Here is a 15689-nt window from a genome sequence, read left to right on the forward strand (position 1 = left end):
TCATAAACTTCAGAGTGCTCTGGTCCTACAGGGTAGTGTTACAAGGAAGGGGCCAGGTATTGGCTCATAGCATGTAGATAAAGTTGTTCTATTCATTTATACTTTTTCAGTCTAGTGCAAAGGCAATCTCTTCCCACCAGCTCCATTCCTGCAGCAGTTGTTTGCTTGAGTATTCAAACTCCAGTGAGAAACATGGCAAACATTACATAATGTACCAGTGTATTGATGTCCACCCAAGTTCTTTTCTAGGGAACTCCATAGAAAGTTCACAGCAAATATGAACAACTAAGTGGCACATTTGACAGTTCTGTGCATGGATACATGGAAAGGGAAATTACTTAATTGGTTTGTTTCCCACCCCCCCCCCCCATCCCCAACTAACTTCACTGACAAAGTTTCCATGTACACATTGTGCCATTAATCTTCATCCTGTAGCTTCAGCAGATAACCCTTTTTATTCTTTTCCCCTAAGGCTTCCAGGCTCCAGGCCTGTAAGGGGGCACAGGTTGCAGAGAAACAGGAAATTGAGCTTCCTCAGTCAGTTTTGAAATACTAAAAACCTGTTTCCTCTTCTGCAGAAACAAAACTGGCAGAGCACTCTCCGTGCAGGTTCACTCTGAGAGCCGCGCCTCAGGAGGAGGAGAAGGCGGCTGCAGGATCCTCACACAAGGAATACGTGCAAGACATCGTGTGACTCTTACAAACCAACACAGGATGAAGGAGATAATCTTCTTATTGCTTCTATCTCACTTACAGAGTGGCAGCCTGGAATCTGCTACCACTGGCAAGCCCTGGTCCATGACTAGGGATAGTGAAACCCAACCAAGCCATGCAGACTTGACTTCACCTCCTACTGCAACACACAGCCTCAGAAACCTGATGGCAACCCCTATATCTACCCCTTCTGAGACCCAAACAGCTGCAGCAAGTACATCATGGGAACATGCTGTGAAAATCACCCCTGCACCCATAGAAGAGGTTCAGGGATTGAAAACCCTGCCAGGGACCCAGGAGAAGAGAACCTCTACCCCTACAACACAGTCCAGTGGAAACGGCAATCGTGGTGGTGCTAATCCTAAGCAAGGAACCCTATCCAACAGCACAGGGAGCTTTCCACAGAGCACTCCTAGAAAGATACCTCCCCAACAAGGGGCTGTTAAAAGCCAGCAAAGAACAGGGAACAGATCTCCCAGGCTGTCGTACTATAGTGCCACCAGCACTAAGAAGGATGCTGACTTCAAAAAATCCAGCTTTGAAACTACCCGAGGAAAGTAAGGAAAGCGACATATTTTATTCTCTTATCTTATGAACTGCTTATAAAGGCCATGGACTATATCCTGGTCCTACTGAAATCAAAGGCAAAGTTCCTATTGATTTCAATAGGACTTGGATTTGAGGAAGGCTGGGGTGGGAGGAAGCCAGAGCCAACATCTGTAGTCCGTACTCAAGGTCTGTCTACACTCAGTGTATCCAAGTCCATGCACCCACAACTGCAAACTCATGATTGCCAAGTTCCTTTGGCCCCCTAACATCATGCCCATTGTAGTGGCTGAGTAAAGACTACAGAGTTTTAGCCTGTCATGCTTATTATTTTAAACCCAATGTACAAGTCCTCACTGTCATGTATGACTAGAATGGTAGATGGAATAACCTAATTATCTGTGGTCAATATACTTCAAGGTTTTAAGTAGCTGCCCACAACACACATTTTATTGTAGATGGTCTATGCCTGCTGTTTTAGGCACTCATATTGAGCAGTGTGGTGTATAAATTCTCCCTCTTGAATTTTCATTTTTGTGGGTCCAAGAGATTGCACACCCACTTCTTTGGGTGCACAAACATAGAGGCCTTTTAAAAAATGTTTGGCTTTGTGTTCTTGAACTGCCCCTCTTAAAGGATATGCAGTGGTGGTGAAGCCATGTTGGTCCCAGGAGATGAGAGACAAGGTGGGTGAAGTAATATCTCTTATTGTACGCATTTCTGTTTGGGTCTCTCACCAACAGAAGTGGGTCCAATAAAAGGTATTACTTCACCCACCTGGTCTCTTTGTTAAAGGGATCACAAACTATTAAAATATGAGGATGCCAAACAAAACGTTTTAATTGAAAGCCAGACCAAGTGGCATTGCAGCACAGTTAACATTCATGACTGGGTACTTGTTAGACCAACTGTCTTTAGTGAATAATCTCACCACTGGGCAGACTCGCTTGGGTGAGTCACTTATAGGGTGACCAGATGTCCCAATTTTATAGGGACAGTCCCAATTTTTGGGTCTTTCTTATGTTGGCTCCTATTACCACCATCACCACCACCCCCCACCCCAGACACACACACTCCCTGTCCTGATTTTTCACTCTTGCTGTCTAGTCTCCCTAGTCAGTTAGCTTGTTTGTGCCTCAATTTCTTAAACTTTAAATGGGGACAATAATCCTTACTTACCTCAATGAAGTGTTGAGGCTTCCTTAATTGTTAAGAGTTTGGATATTTGGCGGAATGATGCAAGGTGTTGCTATTTTTCAGGAATATCTAGTGCTGTGTGGCTATACAATAGAGGTTTCCTTTTCTACAGTGCTTATTTACATTTTAACATTAAAAATGTAGACTTGTTTTTCTTTTTAATCTAAACAAAATTAAACTCTTAAACATCTCTATGCACATTATGCAGCAACCTGATCTAAAACCTTTGGGCAATGACCTTACTGGGCTTTGGAGCAGGATCTGTGTACAAGTGATAACAGACACAAACGACAAAAGTCTATTTGGTTTAACCTAGGAAGAGATTACAGTAAGGAGAGCACTTCCATAGAAGCAGTATTCCACTGAAGTTCTCTAAGATGAATATAGTGGGTTAAAACAAACTGCTTGTCACAGTGGGCTAGGTAAACTGAAGTTAAACTGGATCTCTCTATTGGTGAGAGATCATGGAACTGTATCACCAATTTCATATTTGTTTGAATCAAGAAATGGGTGACAGCTTTAACCCTTGATAAAACTGAAGTCCCTAGGCTTTTCCACATTAATTCAGCTTCCAGATGGTGTAACTACTGACTAGGAAGTGGCATTTCTCAGCTTTTCTCAACCCCTCAAACAGCCATAGCCAACTCCGGCAGACCTCCCTTTGCAGTATCCCACAAATTTCAATTAATGTTCACAATACCACCATGGAATAGGTACATATTGCCCCTATTTTGTAGATGAGGAAATGGATATAGAGGGTCAAACTCAGCCCTGGAGTAAGTGAGCTCACTGGAGTCACACCCATCAGGGCTGGGTGTGACTCAGAAGTAGAAATTACCATACCTCATGTTAAACAATACCTTTTTTCCATGAAGAGCCCCATGAAAGCTAGTGGGGTTACTTGAGGACTAAGCTACTTCTCAACACAAATACCTTGTTTTGCTCAGGCCCCATGCAGCAGGTGAAGTTGCAAAGCAAGAATTGGATATTGCATTCAGATACTCCAGGGATGAGTTGCAGTATAGGGCAATAAGATGGATCAGAATGCCAAACTCAAGCTGCATGACCTGTCACTCTGAGCTAACTCCTACAGTACCAGATTAGATTTCATGCTGATGGTCTTTAAGGTAGAATGGTTAATATTCTGCTTCTCATTCCAAGATCCTAATTCTCTGTCGTCCCATAATATAGGTCTAGTCATAACTATATGAGTATGTTGACAACAATTTAAGGAGACTGGGGTTCTATTCTTGGCTCTGTGACTGGCTTGCTGGGTGACCCTAGGCAAGTCATTTCACCGCTGCCTCAGTTTCCCCCTCTAACATTTGGGGGTTCTGATACTGACCATCTTTGTTAAGCACTGTGAGATCGACTGAGAGATGAAAGTGCTATTTAAGAGCTAAGTATTAACTATTTTTAATAAATGTTTTTAACATCCCCACAAAGTACTTAAAGATGATTACAGCTAACCCCCCCTTTTTCTTTGCAGTATGGTGTTAAATAAAAATAGACTGGCACAAGGTAAAACTTGATGTCAATACATAAGGCTTTCTTTGAGTTTCCTTCATTGTGTAACACATTAGCATAGCACAAATACATCAATAGCGGGTTTTAATAGCTTTAAAATGCATATCTTTAAGTTAATTTAGAAATCCAACTTGCCCTTTACTTTATTTTGAATGGGAACATCAATCTTTTGTTACATTCAGTTTGAAACAGACTCTTCCAGTGACCTTGTATAAGCTGACATCATACCCTTTACAGCAACCCAGTGTGTTAACATCTGTACAGGCACACTGCTGTTGAAAGGTTCGTGCACAATAGGCAGAGACCTTGAAGGCGAAGAGATAATAGGGGAAAAAACATAAGTTTATTTATCATATAAAAAGTGATGTATTTGGTGGAGGGAGGAACTCGGTTTCCAGTGCTGTCAAATGGAAATTCCCTCAGTGATACCTAACCTTGATTATTGTCCAACTGTCTTCTGGGACAATGAAGAAATTCAGATAAAGTTCTTTTGCATATTTACATATACATTACAGCATGCAAAAAATGCCTGTTTTTCACAAGCATGTTCATAAATTCATTCCTTTTGGTCAGTATTCAAAATTTTGTCCAAAAAATGGTCAAAATCAAATTTTGGAAAAATTCCATCAGTTCGCTGTGTGCTGCTTTGTTTGTGTATATGTATATGCATATGCTTAAGAGAAATATTTTTTTATTTCTTAAGTTTATCATAGTTTTAAATTTGGCACTAAATAATCATTATTAGTGATCACTTTATTTAGATAATACTCCCCCCACCAGGCCACTTCATGCTAGACAATCAAAGCAAAATGAAATTCACTATAGAAATCCATTAAAATAATAGCAGAAAGTCAAACAATGTGGCAACCCAAAAACAAGGGGATCCTATACAGAAATAGAATTAAAAACTGGATTAGCCACTTTAAAATTTAGTTTTCTAGCCTAATGTAGTTACATAAATGTGGTAAATACTTACTGGATACAGGGAGATTTAAGTTATTGTCCCTTTAATTGGGGCATTCATGATAATATCTAATGGCAGGGTTATATCTGTTAACTGACAGTAATGTGCTCAGCACTACGTGATGCACAATGAAGACAGTGCTTGTGCCAAAGAGCTTCAACTCGAGTAGACAGAAACACCAAACATAGGCACTAACATACCGGATCAGAGCATTGGCCCATGTAGTTCGGTATCCTGCGTCCAGTGGTGGCCAGGACCGGATGTTCCAGAGGAAGGTGCAAAAAGTTTTGCAGTAGGCAGTTATGGGATAACCTGCTTCAGAAAAGAATTTCCTCCTCTCCCCCAATAAGCCCTAACACATGAGGGTTTTTGTCCCTTCATAACCTTTTTGTAAGCAGTTCCTTTTATATTTCTGGATTATCATGTTATCCATATAGATGTCTAAAGCATTTCTGAATTCGGCCAAGCTCTTGGCCTCAGTGAGTTCAACAGTCTAATTGTACATCATGTGAAAAAATATTTCCTTATATTTCTTTTGAATAGCCACCTTCACTTTCACCGAATGACCCTTTGAAGATGGGACTCACAGAGAAACTCAGAGGGGAAAAACTAATTAGAGGTTTGGTTGATTTTGTATTCTGTTCAGCGCAGTTCTTTTCTTGTAGGGCATGCAGAAGAAATGAGTCTCAAAGAGGGGCATAATGTATCCATTGAACAGTATTAATACTTTTTGCCACCGCTCATCACTATACCAAAGGTTACCAACCACTCAAACTAGTTTCTGAGTGACAGAGTAGGGTTTAGTTCTTTAAGTTAGTGGGTATTCCACACCACAGGGCTTCCACAATTGAACACTCAATGAGTGCTAGCTAATTAGAGGTGGGCCTGAGCAGTGAAAAATGGAGCCTGACACACAAAGTTGAACATTGTTCAGAACTGGATTATAGTCAGAGACCCTGTCTCTGTCTCCTTGTTATCTACTAAGTTAATTAATTAGTTAAGCACATTACTACTGTTGACTCCACATAAGACAAATATTAGTTGACTGGACAACCTGCACCAAAGCTAATTTTCCAGCTCAAATTGACTTGCTGGATGATATATGTGATCATTTTGGGCCCAGTTCTGTTCTCAGTTAGTGTATATTCAGAGAAAGTCCATTGACTTTATGTGGGCAGAGCAGCATGACTGCAGCTAAACAGATCTTGCTATCCTTTTCCCATATCCAAGCCGAGCATGGCTATTCAGACTGGCCACTGGTCTCAGGAATTGGACTTAATTATGTTCCTAAAATGGAAAGTGCTATAGAAGCGCAAAACCTTACAACTGACTTTCAGTGGGCCTCGGAGAGAGAGCTGCTGTTTAATATTAACAACACTGGGTTGACAACTGTTATAGGGCTTTACTGCTGTAAGTGTTGTAAAAAGCCAAACCCTGAATTGATAGCAATTTACTGTTTTAGGACTAGTTGTCATTTAAATACTTAAAATGCCATATGCAAGAAAGTTACAATAAAAATTAAATCAAGAGTTGTTTTGGAACTACACCCTGGAGTCCAATATGACTCAAGGGTATTAATTTACAACAAAGGTTAGATTACTGCAATATTTCACTGCAAGTGGTAGTGTAATGATTTTATTATGTTGGGGTTACAGAGCCAGTCACAGGCTAATCCATACAGGGTCTGAGACATCTATAAACCTACCCTTCCACCCCGACTATGCTGCTGCTCATTGCTATTATTACATCTATTAAGCAGAGAAAGGTTTGATAAACCCAACAACCATGATGGATTTGCTCAGTTGTCATAGCTGATGTGTGTGCTATAGCAATTCCTAGACATAACCAGAGCTCTGAAATTATCAGCAGTTCCCTGTATGTTTTTTGTGATGTTTTTCACAAGGAGGAATGTGTAGTGTACATAGAAATAAAAGCTGATGTGCAATGTTCACCAGTATAATCTGGCTGCTTCGATGACAGAGAATAGCTGTAAACCGGGTTTAACCAATTGGTTAAGCCACGTTTATGGACGCTTTGCATCACCAGAATTGCACATGGTGGTGAATCTGGCCTTTTGGATTTTTAAGTTCAGAGGAGAGGGATTCTTGAGTGGATTTCGGAAGACCTTGGATATCCCTGTATTTTAAAGACACACCATGTTAAGCCCTGCTTTTTATCTTATCTGCTGGCTGTGATTACTGTACTTTCACAACAGTCTGTATGGAGAGAGGCCTCCTGTGTAAGATTGCTCTCGTAACTAGCTGGAGATACTTGAAGAGTGAATGGTCCTCCACCTTCCTTCCCAAAGCCTAAGTGAGTACTTCTGCAACATACCATTCCTCTACAGTAGTGTAAGGAGCATGATGGTATTCCTGAACCTTGTCTCTAATCCCCCAGTCTAGCAGTTTTTAATTTTCCTATCTGTGTATTCTGAGCACATTTACTTCCATTATGATCCTAACGCCCAAAGCGTATTGCTAAACCAGGTACTGGCATTATTTCACCAACTCATTGCTTTGTTATATGCTAGGTATTAGGGGTAATAATGTACCTCCATGGCTGGTCCATGTAACTACCTGATATGTCACTATAGCCCTGTGGCAAGGAAATGCTAATGTCCCAATAGAACTTTAACAGAGAATACTTACAAGAAAGTCACTGATGAATGCAGAAGTGAAAGGTTTAGTATGGTTAAGTACTGATGGGTCACTAAACATGCTTCTGTAAGGTGACAAAGGAAAACCTGCAACCTGCATGGACTTTTTCATTTAGCTAGGTTGAATAGGGCTGATACAGTTCAGGGAGATGGTGGGAGACTGATTTATTTGAATCAGTACTGCAACAGTGTTACGTTATGGATGATCACTCCCAGTAGTACTGCCCCATGCATGGAATGAATAGACAGGTGATGTAGTTCGGTTGTGATATTAACATTACAAATAACTACAATATATAGTTTGGGATGAGTCACTTTGGGGATTTGGCACACAGAGTGACAGTAAAGGCTACCTAAGGTTGTTGGAGTTCTGCTCTGCAGGTATCATAACACACTAAAAACTATCACTTATCTTTGCCTGCAACCGCTCAGGAAGGAAAGAAGGAGGTGTTACGTGAGGTGCCCTGTAATTATGAAACTTAAGTGAAAATGCTAATTGCTGAAAACAAACATTGTGGCTTAGAAAAACAGCAACATCTAAAATGCAGGTTTTCTAAGCCTCAGGCTGGTGGTTAAGATTACAAGGTATTGGAGTGGCAGGCTCTGTTTTCTATGGTATTGGAAATACAGTACTAAAGGAATCCAGCCCATCTCTCCAAGTGGCATTTTTGCAACATGAACTAGGCATTTATTACAGAGGAATACTCTTGGTATAGCTCTTCACTTAGCTCCTTCAGTAAGAGGCCAAATTGGGGTACTTAGTTTCCTCTTCAGATCAGATTGTGATGAAGTGATGCTCTAAATTCAGATGGTTCTGCTTTCTCAAGTCTGCAATATTTTTAAGGTGGTAATAACTGCTCCCGCTCTCCCCGTTATACTAATTACTTTAATGATAGAGATGTTTGTTTGTTCTCTATATAAAGGTAACACATAAGAACATATGTATTTAGTGGTTCGGTCTTAGTAACAATAAAATCGTGAGATAGAAGTAGTCAAGCGTGATTGCCTTTATTAATAAAGTTGCCTATATTATTAAGAATAGCTCATAAAAAGAAGAGGTGTATGATACCTAATCTTTATGGAACCAAAGCTTGCAACCAATGATACAAATGACAGTCTGGTCCCAGTTCTGTCTGTTGGATCAGTAACCCAAACTTTATCTTTTATAGACAGATTGTTGTCAAGCCATAACTTCCCTTTTTACACATGACACTTACATATACCTCCTTTTCTCTGGTACATGTTGCAAACTTCCAAGTACATATTGCACTATCAAGACTTTCCACAGTAATGTGGTTAGTACATTTTGCAGTTAAAAACACTTTTTCTGATACACAGGATATTATATGAAACATTCTACTCTTCCTAAATTAAATTTTCCACTCTTCGTAAAGGTTGCACAATTTAACATTATTATTGAAAATTATTCTTAAAGTTTGATAGGGGTTTAGTTCACTTAACAATAGGCCCTTTGTCTTAATGGTCAACATACGCTTTGTTTCACATTCCATGTGAGCAGCAAGTTTCTCACATTATTGTCACTTCTTCCCATTATACAGATTAAGATTACACTAACAACTTGGCCAGTTAGTGTTAGGATTTAGTTCCAAACCATTCACACAGGTCTGACATTCAGTTCTTTGCTGTATTTCTTATCAGGTGCACAGAAAATATGAACTCTCACAGATATGAATGCAATTAACACTTTAGAAAATTAATGCACTAATTCTTAGAATAAATGTGTCAAGAAAAAGAACAGCAGCTAGGTATCCCCATATGTTCTCATAAGGTCTTTCTTTCACCGCCTGTTTCTTGTGTGCTGAAAGTGGTTTAAAAGGCAGATTTCATACTGAAAATGAAGGAAGGGAAGATTCTGCCACTTGTGCTCCTAGTAAGTACTAAGGGCCTCATCCAAAGCCCACTGAAGTCCCTGGAAAAACTCCCATTGACTTCTGTGGGTTTTGCATCAGGGCCTTATCCTGTCCTCAGCTCCATGCAGTCACATTGGACTGCTAATTACTGTTACCGAGAAGGTGATGGTACTCAAATCACCGAAGTAATTGGGGGATACTTGGGTTTATCCAGGGGAAACTTTGTCCCACTAAGCATTATGGTATGTTTTAACATAAGCAATGTAAATATCATCTACAAAAGTAGGCCGTAAGTTAAAAGGATGATAGCATATGGGACTTCATGCTTGTGGCTGATTAGGTAATGGGAGATAATTATTAGAGAGAAAAGATCTTAAATTTAACTGTAACTATGATCTTTTTAGAGAATGGATATAGGTTGGTTTCTCAACTCTATTTTGAGGGCTTACTCTCAAACTAGGCTAATGGAAGTGTTTTTGAATGGTTAGTTTACACTTCAACTGCGGGAAATGTTGGTTATTTTGACTGAGCTCAGAAAGGTCAGGCGTACCTGGCAGTTGGACTTTGAAACAGTGGAGTAAAGGTATCAAATCCCACCCCAGCTTACCTGACATGATGAATGGTCCTTATTTTATCTGAGCAAGTTTACTGATCTCTAGAAATGATGCTAATAGGTGAGTGGAAGCTGAGGATTGACACTGCAGCATTGGAAAGAAGATTTAATGGCTCATGATGTTAAATCAAAATTTGAATAAAACAAAGGGACTGTTCATTGTCCAAGATTTCAACATGCTATGTGCAACAAAGGAAATGAATGATGACAGAAAAGCATCTGTTTTGGAGAATGCAGGAAAAAATGTCAGGGCCTTGAATCCTGAGAAAACAAATTGTACACCTTTATTTTCCACTATTCTTCTGTATCAACAAGAGTGCTCTCTCTCACAATAAAAACTACATATTTAAAAGACAGCCTCCATTGCATGTGGTACCATTACCTGCAAAGTGATCTGAGCTGAAGGAATTCTGCAAATTTACTTCACATATAGTTTCCTTTTTGCATTCCGTTTAGCATGGACAATGAAAATAGACTAGTCACTTTCACTTTTTATAGTCCATTTCTAGTCGTTTAAGCATTTTTTTTATTTTCAATTAAGATTAATAAAATCAGAGATGTTAAGGACAGAAGGGGCTATTACATTTATCTACTTTGACCTGCATGATACAGGCCACAGAACCTCATCCAATAATTTCCCCATCAAGTCCATAACTTTTGCTTGAGTTACAGCATATCTTTTAACAAGATCTCCAGTCTTAGCTCTGGTGGCATCTACACTTGTGATCGAGGGGTGTGATTCCCAGGTCATGTACACACATTTCTGCTAGCTCAATGAGAGCTAGCGTGAGTATCGGTAGCCACGTAGCCACAGTAGCATGGGCAGTGGCAACATGGCTCAGCCGTGCTGAATACAAAGTCTCACCTGAACCCTGTGGAGGCGTATTCGGCATAGGTAAGCAGCGCCACGGCTGCCTGTGCGACTATGCTCCTACTTGCACTTGCCTAGCTCTCATTGAGCTAACATAAGAATGTGTACGTGAGCTGAGAATCCCATCCCTCCTAGCTCATAGTATGGACATAGCCTCAAAGAGTGCAGGCGATCTAGAATCCATCATGTCTTTAGGTACGGAACAGGTGAAGAGCTTCTTATTGTGTCATCCATTGGATACCAAGAAAATCATTGAGGGGGGAAAAAATTGATCCTGTCATTTTTGGGCTATGGGGCAGTAGCAAAACGCTGTGATGTTTCTTTCTGTTCTCTGAGTATGCTGATTTGCATTATATAAATGTGTAGACTCTCTCAGTACAAATACTTGGCAGGCTGTTTCAATCAAACTAAGAAATATTCTCATTGGAATCTTTTCTAAAAAAAAAAAAAAGTATGGATACATTTCTATTAATCATAGGCTTTGTAACATCTTGTTTCTACATAATCTAAATTCAAGGCCTGACTCAACCTAACAAGTGTTCCTTGAATAACTCTGTTTTCAGATGGGGAAAACTTATTACGAGGTTAATTTTTTGTAATAAAAGACATAGTCATTGCAACCCTTACTCACATGAGCAGTCCCATTGAAGTCAGATTCTATCCTGACTTGCACCTTGATAAGCATTTATGTTTATGCAGAATGAGTGTAAGATGCTACCGGAACAGAATTCTTCTCTCTCAGCTTTTCTGAATTAAAACATGTACCTGTTTAAGAAAAAGTGTTTTAAAATGAAATAATTAAACAGGCACAGACTCCTTTAAGTATCTAAATCAATCAATAAGTCAATCAATTTAAAATTAGCCACAGAAGGGTTTGTACTTTTTTAACATTTGATTTAAAAATACACCTTATTTAAACTGGGACCACTTCTAATACATGCAAGGGTTCACCTATACCAGGGTTGGCATATTACACTCACTCTGCACTTCTTTTGAACAGGTGCAAGTAACTATAAAAAGTGTAAGGCAGTAGAAAATTAGCCCAATTATCAGCATGAATGCGGAGTAGCTAAATGTGGTAAAGGCTGCAAGCTGAGACTTAAGGAAAGGAAAATCATCCTTTTTTTAAAAAAATAGTATTTCTTTGCACACTATACTGCTACACAACACTGTAGGGCCATGCTTTAACAAAGCATTTCAGCATGTGCTTAACTTGAAATCAAGGGGAAGGTTCACATGCTTAACGTTAACTATGTGCTTAAGTCTTTTGCTGCACTGGAGCCTGAGAAAGAAAGTGAAGAACCTCATATCCCGTTTAAATTGTAAGGGGAATTTACATAGATGCAATGAGGTTTCACAAGTTGGAATATGGTAAGAATGCTGGACCCAACACCCCTATTCCTGCATTTTACTTTGCTATTCTATGAGCCTGATTCTCCACAGCCCTGTATCCTGGGAAGACGTATATATCAGTGCACAGCAGGTGTAATATGCTACCATTCTCATTGGGTAGCATTTTACAACCATTTTGCACTGGTGTAAATGATGACACAAAGTGCAAAGTAGGGGAGAATGAAGCTCTGTATCTCCTACACTATTCCATGCAATGTATTCAGTGAATATCATCTGAATCAATCACAGAGCTATGTGTTGCCTTTAATTAGTGCTCCAGATCTAGGTCCTTTTGTATTCCTTCAGCTACACAGTAATCCCATGGTTCAATGCAGTTCAACTGTGCAGATTCAATATCGCATGAGTTAAAAGCTAAGTAATCTAATTTACTTGTGGATAAAAATAAACCCCTTTTCCGCAGTGGTACAAAACAAGTAAGGGAGCAGAACTAAACCCATGCCCTTTGGGCTTTTGGCTAGCGGGAGTGTGCATTTTGCCAGGGTTTAGCAACAGTTGCAAGGATTGTTCAGACGCATCATCTGTGTTTCTAAGCAAATGGAAGCAAAGTTGCAGAGCTGGCAGTGGATGTTCTTTTTTTTTGCTTTGTAATGGATTTACAGTGGCAACATGATACGGAAATGGTTCTTACAGTCTCATAAACGTCCACTCTCCCAGTCGCCCCAGGGAAATGAACATTTTTTTGATGGTTGAATAAATCACATTTCACTTTACATTTGCATCACTCATCCTAGTAATAAGGGGCCTGATCCAAAGCCCATAGAAATACTCCCCCCATTCGCTTCAATGGCCTTTGGTACAATTCCCCAATGAACAAGCTGATTTTGTCAGCGGGCTGGTAAATTTTCATGACAACTTCGCAAGGCTAGCCTTCTTTATAGAAAGGGTGCTGATTGAACTGCTCCAAAGCAGGATACACATCTCCCCACTTAAAAATATCCCCTTTTTCTTGCAGTTGTTGGAATTATACAGAATATTTTTTTCTTGTTTTTAATTACAGTTCAGTGATCTCTATCGTTCCTACAACCCTGGCTTGGTCCTCATTCTGCTTGTTCAAGGCAATCTATTATATTAACAGATGGGTTTAGGAGCACCTTTACGGCTGTGTGTGAATTTTGCACAACCACGAAGTGCAGCTAAACAATTCTGGCTCACAAGGAGACAAGATCCTCAGCGGGGGTAAATTGGTGACTCTCTATTGATTTCAGTAGATTTCGCTGCTCTGTTCCTCTGGAGGATCTGGCACTTTGAGTGGAAAGCTATTTCTCTGGATGCCATGACCCTAACAAATATTTTTTCTAATACTGTTTAGAAAGCAAAAATGTTATAAATTGTTTTTTTAAAAAAACAATTGTTATTCATATGGGGAAGCTCTCTTAGCAAAAATCTAAGATTCTCACATGCACCCACCACACTACACAGTGGGAAACAGGAGAAAAGCTGCTGTGCGGGGGGCAAGGTGAATCGTTCTGGTGTATTTCATTGTGTGGATATAGTGAGTGAAATGTTGTGCATGGGTCCTTTAGCTGCATATGTTGGGAAAGGTTGCCACCTGCTGGCTGTTACTGTTAGTGGGTGAAATAGATATACTGAGATGGAAGATTTTAATACAGACATTGAAAGAAATTCATCAGCCCAGAAAAGGGTGGTTTCAGCACCTAGAAAAAGACAGACATTAAACCAAAGAAATTAGAACAGACCTTCACCAATGAACCCTGTGCTTGAGCCAAGTTTATGATTTACTAGCCTTCTGCTAGCTTTTAACTGGATTTGGGGCAGTGGGAAGAACGTCACTTGCTCGAACCACATTAGAAAGGGGAGTTGGTATTATTGCTAAACCCCAATTCAGCAATGGACTTAATCATGTGCAGATCCCAGGATGCCCAAGAATGAGCAACATACATTTTACTTTCAAGATGAACGTTTCTGTCCCTGCAATCTTGCTTTTTAACCCAACCATCTCTTTCTTCAACATACACGATCCATAATCCATGATAACTTCAGAATCTCAGCCAGTCAGTGAATTATGTCTGCTCATTATCATGAATGTTATCATAAAATCATGACCGGTATGGAGAAAGTAAATAAAGAAGTGTTATTTACCTCTTCACATAACACAAGAGCCAGGTATCACCCAATTAAACTAATACGGAGAAGGTCTAAAATAAACAAAAGGAAGTACTACTTCATACAACACAGTCAACCCGTGGAACTGGTTGCCAGGGGATGTTGTGAAAACCAAAAGGATAACTGGGCTCAAAGAAGAATTAGATAAGTTCACGGAGCATAGGTCCATCAACAGCTATTAGCCAAGATGATCAGGGACCCAACTCCGTGCTCTGGGTGTTCCAGCTGCCAGAAGCTGGGGCTGGACAACAGGGGATGAATCGTGTGTTAAGTGCCCTGTTCTCTTCATTCCCTCTGAAGCATTTGGCACTGGCCACTGTTGGAAGACAGGATACAGGCCTAGATGGACCATTGATCTGACACACTATGGCCATTCTTATATTCTTATCAAAGGTTAAACAAAAGTACAGTAAATAATGCGAGCACTGATATTCGCTACTTTTCATCTCCTAAGGATGCGCCACAGCTCAGGGTTCGTGTGCTACTTGTTCTTACTCCACAGAAAGAGAGAGAGCATTTTTTCTGGGGATTAGATCATTCTGAAGGTCAAAAATGCTGCTTATACTCCTGCTCCATCCACACCATGATAGCATGAGCTTATTACCATTTACTCAGAGATGGCTCAGACAGCTACAAACCCTGTAGTTAGTTTAATACTTTCAGAAACAAGTTCTGCCTATTAAGGAGGAAAATGCATTATTAGTGAATATGTGCCACAGCATGGCAATGTGCTTGGTGCATGAGAGGTGGGGACTGGATGCTTCATGGTCCTGATTAGTCCCACTCCCAAGACCCTACAACATGAGAATTATTTACATTGGCTTCTTAGCTTGCATTGGCAGGAGAATTGGACCCTGAGTCTCCATAATGCTTGCATTGGTGCCAGTGGGAGTGATGCTTGCTAACCTTTCCTGTAGGTCCAGCATGGATTCCCTCAACAACCCCAAACTCTCCTGGCATGCACCGTAAGGAGCATGGGACAGCACGGCTGCTTTTTATATTGGAGCACTGGGGAGAGAGGAGCAGGCTTCCTGCTTTCCTTCATCTGCAGTGCACCATAACTTGATCCTTTATCGCGAGCCAGACAATGTCCTTGTCATTACTTAATATGGCTCTGATTCTCAGATTTAGCCATGAGGCACTTGGTGCAGGACTAAGTGGCTGTGGAGCAAAGTTGGCTTTACACTCAAACA

The 15689-nt window shown here is 40.2% G+C and overlaps 1 protein-coding gene across 1 annotated transcript in view; it reads left to right on the forward strand.

The window, feature by feature from the left end:
• The first annotated feature begins 597 nt into the window (after positions 1 to 597).
• Positions 598 to 15689, forward strand: part of MMRN1 (multimerin 1) — a 56403-nt gene continuing 41311 nt past the window's right edge. Inside the window, exon 1 of the mRNA XM_048847627.2 lies at positions 598 to 1271. Within this exon, the coding sequence (XP_048703584.2) occupies positions 715 to 1271 (557 nt within the window). The 5' untranslated portion in view covers positions 598 to 714. The remainder of the gene's footprint in view (positions 1272 to 15689) is intronic.

This window comes from Caretta caretta, chromosome 4, assembly GCF_965140235.1.
Source record: "Caretta caretta isolate rCarCar2 chromosome 4, rCarCar1.hap1, whole genome shotgun sequence".
Taxonomy (NCBI): Eukaryota; Metazoa; Chordata; order Testudines; family Cheloniidae; genus Caretta; species Caretta caretta.